Consider the following 3,731-nt stretch of genomic DNA (forward strand, 5'->3'; position numbering starts at 1 on the left):
CTTCCGATAATTTCTTACTCGTATCGTGGTCATCAATTACCTTACTTTGATTGTTTTTTAATTCATTCAGCTCGTACTTAACATTGGCCAATTCTTCTTTCAAACCATTAATAGTCGCTACAATATCACATTTTTCACAGTAAAAATGAATTTTACGTGACATGGAGCGAATGCAGTCCACTTCAGTTTTGGATAATCCAGCACATTCAGAATGAACAAGCCCACGACAAATATCGCAGGTTACACAATCAGACGATCGTAAGTTTTTTTTATTACACACACTACACGACATACTGCAACTAACTGTAGATTACGATAGAAATAGAAAAACACAATACAATGGAACTTTTAAACAATTCATTTTAAACAAAGCAAGATTCTGTTACCATTTTTTTTTCAAATATATACAGTAAACTGATACAGAATGAAGGATGATAAAAAATAATTGTCTAAAAATAACGCAACAACTTTATTTCTTTTTAATATTAGATTTCACAATTTCAATCAATTGACAACTATTCTAAAAACTACAAACACAAACACCACAAAACAAATAAAACAACCAATTCTAACCTGATCAGTTACAAGATTTACTAACGTCGAGATTTTCCCCTTTCGGCAGCTTCCTCTTAATCCTCACACCTGCATACTTAGCATCACATCTAGCTTTCCGCAAAGTAACATAAGCCTCAAACTTCTTCTCCTCTTCACTCACCTTCCTCACCTTCATCTTGCTTTCCCGAACCTTCACTTTATTCAAATCTTTCCCGCTATCCAGCTTCACAACTTGGGTCTCTTTCACAGGCATTAAAATTAACCTCTCTTGATACTCCTTCAACCTCTGCACGTTGCGAACAACAGATTCTACACACCGATTTCTGCGCCTATGATCAACAGCAATCCCTATGGTACGAGCGTACTTTTTGTTAATTCCTGCCTGCTTTAGCTCTCGTAGAGTGAAACCGCGACCTTTTCGAAGCTTGCTGTGGTAACGCACGCTGGGACAGCTCACCGTAGGTCTGAAAAGCTGGATGGGTTTGGGCACAGAGTTGGCCAATTTTTTGGCACGAAGGAACTTGCGGCGCACTTTTTTCATGGGTTGGTCGAACCAGGTTCTAGTGTGGGTTTGCCATTTCTTGTGGTAGTGGCCGTTGGGGATCATGTTGTTGTGGCGGACCATGTTGAAACTGTAAAATAGTTTAGGTTGGTTGGCGATAAGAACGTTTATTGACTATTTTTGGTTAACCTTTAATTGGTTTGGTGTTCAAAAAATATAATCGAAGAGATGTTGACGTTCACTATGACGGTAATTGGAAGTTTTAAAATGTTTGACAGATGAGGTATGAGGTGACTGGATTTTTTTTATTTAAAATAATCCGTCATGTAAGAAGACCATTATGCTTTGGAAAGAAGGCTTGATGCGTCTAAATTGGAAAATTGGTTCTACCTTCAAAATTTGTTAACTACTTACTTTTGTAAAGTCTTTATTTATGTATTTTTAAAATTATATTTTAAAATACACTTTGATCAAAAAGATTTCGTTACCCCTTAAAGTCAAAAGAGAACGCTCTACCTAAATATTTTAGAGCTCAAGATTTTAAGGATAAAGCTCCAGTTATCAATCCAGAAGAAACAATTAATGAAAAAAATATCAAGATTCAAAATTTAGTATCCACTGAAAAACAATTATGAACAACAGAAATAAGACGAAATTTATTGTTCAAAAGAAAAAATCAACAGTTTTAATTTTGAGAGTTTAAAAATTAATGACAAACTGGTGATTGCAGGTAAATTTGGAATAAACGAAGAACTAATTAGAAATGCACCTAAGTAAATAAAAAAACAAACTGAGGAGTTGGCGCCTCGAGACTGCAGAAAAAGCACTGTCGATTAAATTTTCTGGCGGTTCTTCAGGCTGTGAATCTTTGTTGAAATTAAATTATTTGTTTATAAGATTAATATTACCAAATGGCATACCCTATAAGAAAATAAAGCGCTGGTGGTGGGGCCATTACTTGCTAAGATAAGACTGATTTTGCCAAATGACATACCCTCTTAAAAAAATAAAGGTAGTACTTGCCAAAATAAGACTGATTTTGACAAATGATATACTCTCTAAGAAAGTAAAGGGCGGGTGGGCGGGGCTAGGACTTACCAAGATAAGACTGACTTTGCAAAATGACATACCCTTTTAAAAAAATAAAGATAGTACTTGCCAAAATAAGACTGATCTTGGCAAATGATCTACTCTCTAAGAAAGTAAATGGCGGGTGGGTGGGGCTAGTATTTGCCAAGATAAGATTGACTTTGCAAAATGACATATCCACCAAAAAATTAAAGGGCGGGTGGGCGGGGCTAGCACTTGTCAAAATAAGGCTGATTTTGGCAAATGACCTACTCTCTAAGAAAATAAAGGGCGGGCGGGTTGGGCTAGCACTTGCTAAGATAAAAGTGCTTTTACCAAACGGCATACCCTCTAAGAAAATAAAGCGCGGGTGGTGGGCTAGTACTAGCTAATATAAGACTGATTTTGGCAAATGATTTACTACTGTAATAAAATAAAAGGAGGGTGGGCGTGGCTAATACTTGCCAAGATAAGACTGACTGCAAAATGATATACCCACTAAAAAAATAAGGGGTGGGTGGGCAGGCCTAGTACTTGCCAAGACAAGACTGATTTTGGCAAATAACCTAGTCCTTAAGAAAATAAAGGGAGGGTGGGCGGGGCTAGTACTTGCTAAAATAAGACTGATAATACCAAGTGGCATACCCTATAAGAAAATAAAGCGCTGGTGGCTAGGTTAGTACTTGCTAAGATAAGATTGATTTCGCCAAATGGCATACCCTCTTGAAAAAATAAAGGTAGTACTTGACAAAATAAGACTAAATTTGCCAAATTACCTACTTTCTAAGGGCGGGTGGGCGGGGCTAGTACTTGCCAAGACAAGACTGATTTTGGCAAATGACCTATTCTCTGAGAAAATAAAGGGCAGGTGGGCGGGGCTAGTACTTGCTAAGGTAGGGCTATCAAGTAAAAAATTCTTAAATGACACAATGAGTCAAAAGGCATCATGTGTGGGAGCCCTATTAATTCTCTTTCTTAAAGTGTTTGAATTTTTAAAAGCCGTGTATTGGTTCCTGAGAAATTGTATTATGAAAAATCTATAAAATATCACTTCTTATCACCTTTTTTTACTTGCTCGTTAAGAATATCAACGTAATCAATGCTGAACATATCAACGTTATACGTACCCCTTGAATCAAAAAACGACCTGTTCGAGCATTTTCACGTAATCAAGTACACCGCCTAAGGCCCCGTGTGTTTCGTTTTATTCGGGCCACCCTGTATAACTTTTCACTGCAGGATAGATCTTAGAATCCTTCCACTTTGTAGAGAAACCCCTGTTTCAAGAGATTTATTAAATATTAATAGGAGTGGCTTAACAATTTAGAACTTAACAGTCCTTAATTATGAAGCTTGAAATCTAATCAGAACCTGATGTCATACCAGGTTCGAGTCTTCTGATGGCTTTTATTACCTCATCTTACGTGACTTTAAATATATTTACGACGGATAAAGTAGAATTTTGATCATTAAGAGGATCAGATTGAATATAAGTTGATTTAAAGAAATCACCAAAGGCAATTATAGCATCTCATTAAAAAAATTGGTCTAAAAACTTTAGACAGTACTTCCCTCGGTGTGGGAAACGTGACGACTACATGCGTAT

The 3,731-nt window shown here is 36.6% G+C and overlaps 1 protein-coding gene across 1 annotated transcript; it reads right to left on the reverse strand.

Moving 5' to 3' along the window:
• Positions 1-518: 518 nt before the first annotated feature.
• On the reverse strand, positions 519-1,321 carry LOC135133755 (large ribosomal subunit protein eL13-like). Its single transcript, XM_064062246.1, has 2 exons — positions 1,247-1,321; positions 519-1,187 (listed from the first exon to the last, which is right to left on the reverse strand). The coding sequence occupies exon 2, from the start codon at positions 1,178-1,180 to the stop codon at positions 578-580; it is 603 nt and encodes a 200-aa protein (XP_063918316.1). The 5' UTR covers positions 1,181-1,187; positions 1,247-1,321; the 3' UTR covers positions 519-577.
• Between the last annotated feature and the right edge of the window lie 2,410 nt (positions 1,322-3,731).

Source organism: Zophobas morio, unplaced genomic scaffold, assembly GCF_036711695.1.
Source record: "Zophobas morio isolate AGI-343-1 ecotype UQ-CSIRO unplaced genomic scaffold, CSIRO_AGI_Zmor_V1 ptg000022l, whole genome shotgun sequence".
Lineage (NCBI taxonomy): Eukaryota > Metazoa > Arthropoda > Insecta > Coleoptera > Tenebrionidae > Zophobas > Zophobas morio.

What these genes read in the sequence shown, in the direction of transcription:
- LOC135133755 (XM_064062246.1), bottom strand. Translation starts at nt 1,180, where the DNA reads ATGGTCCGCCACAACAACATGATCCCCAACGGCCACTACCACAAGAAA.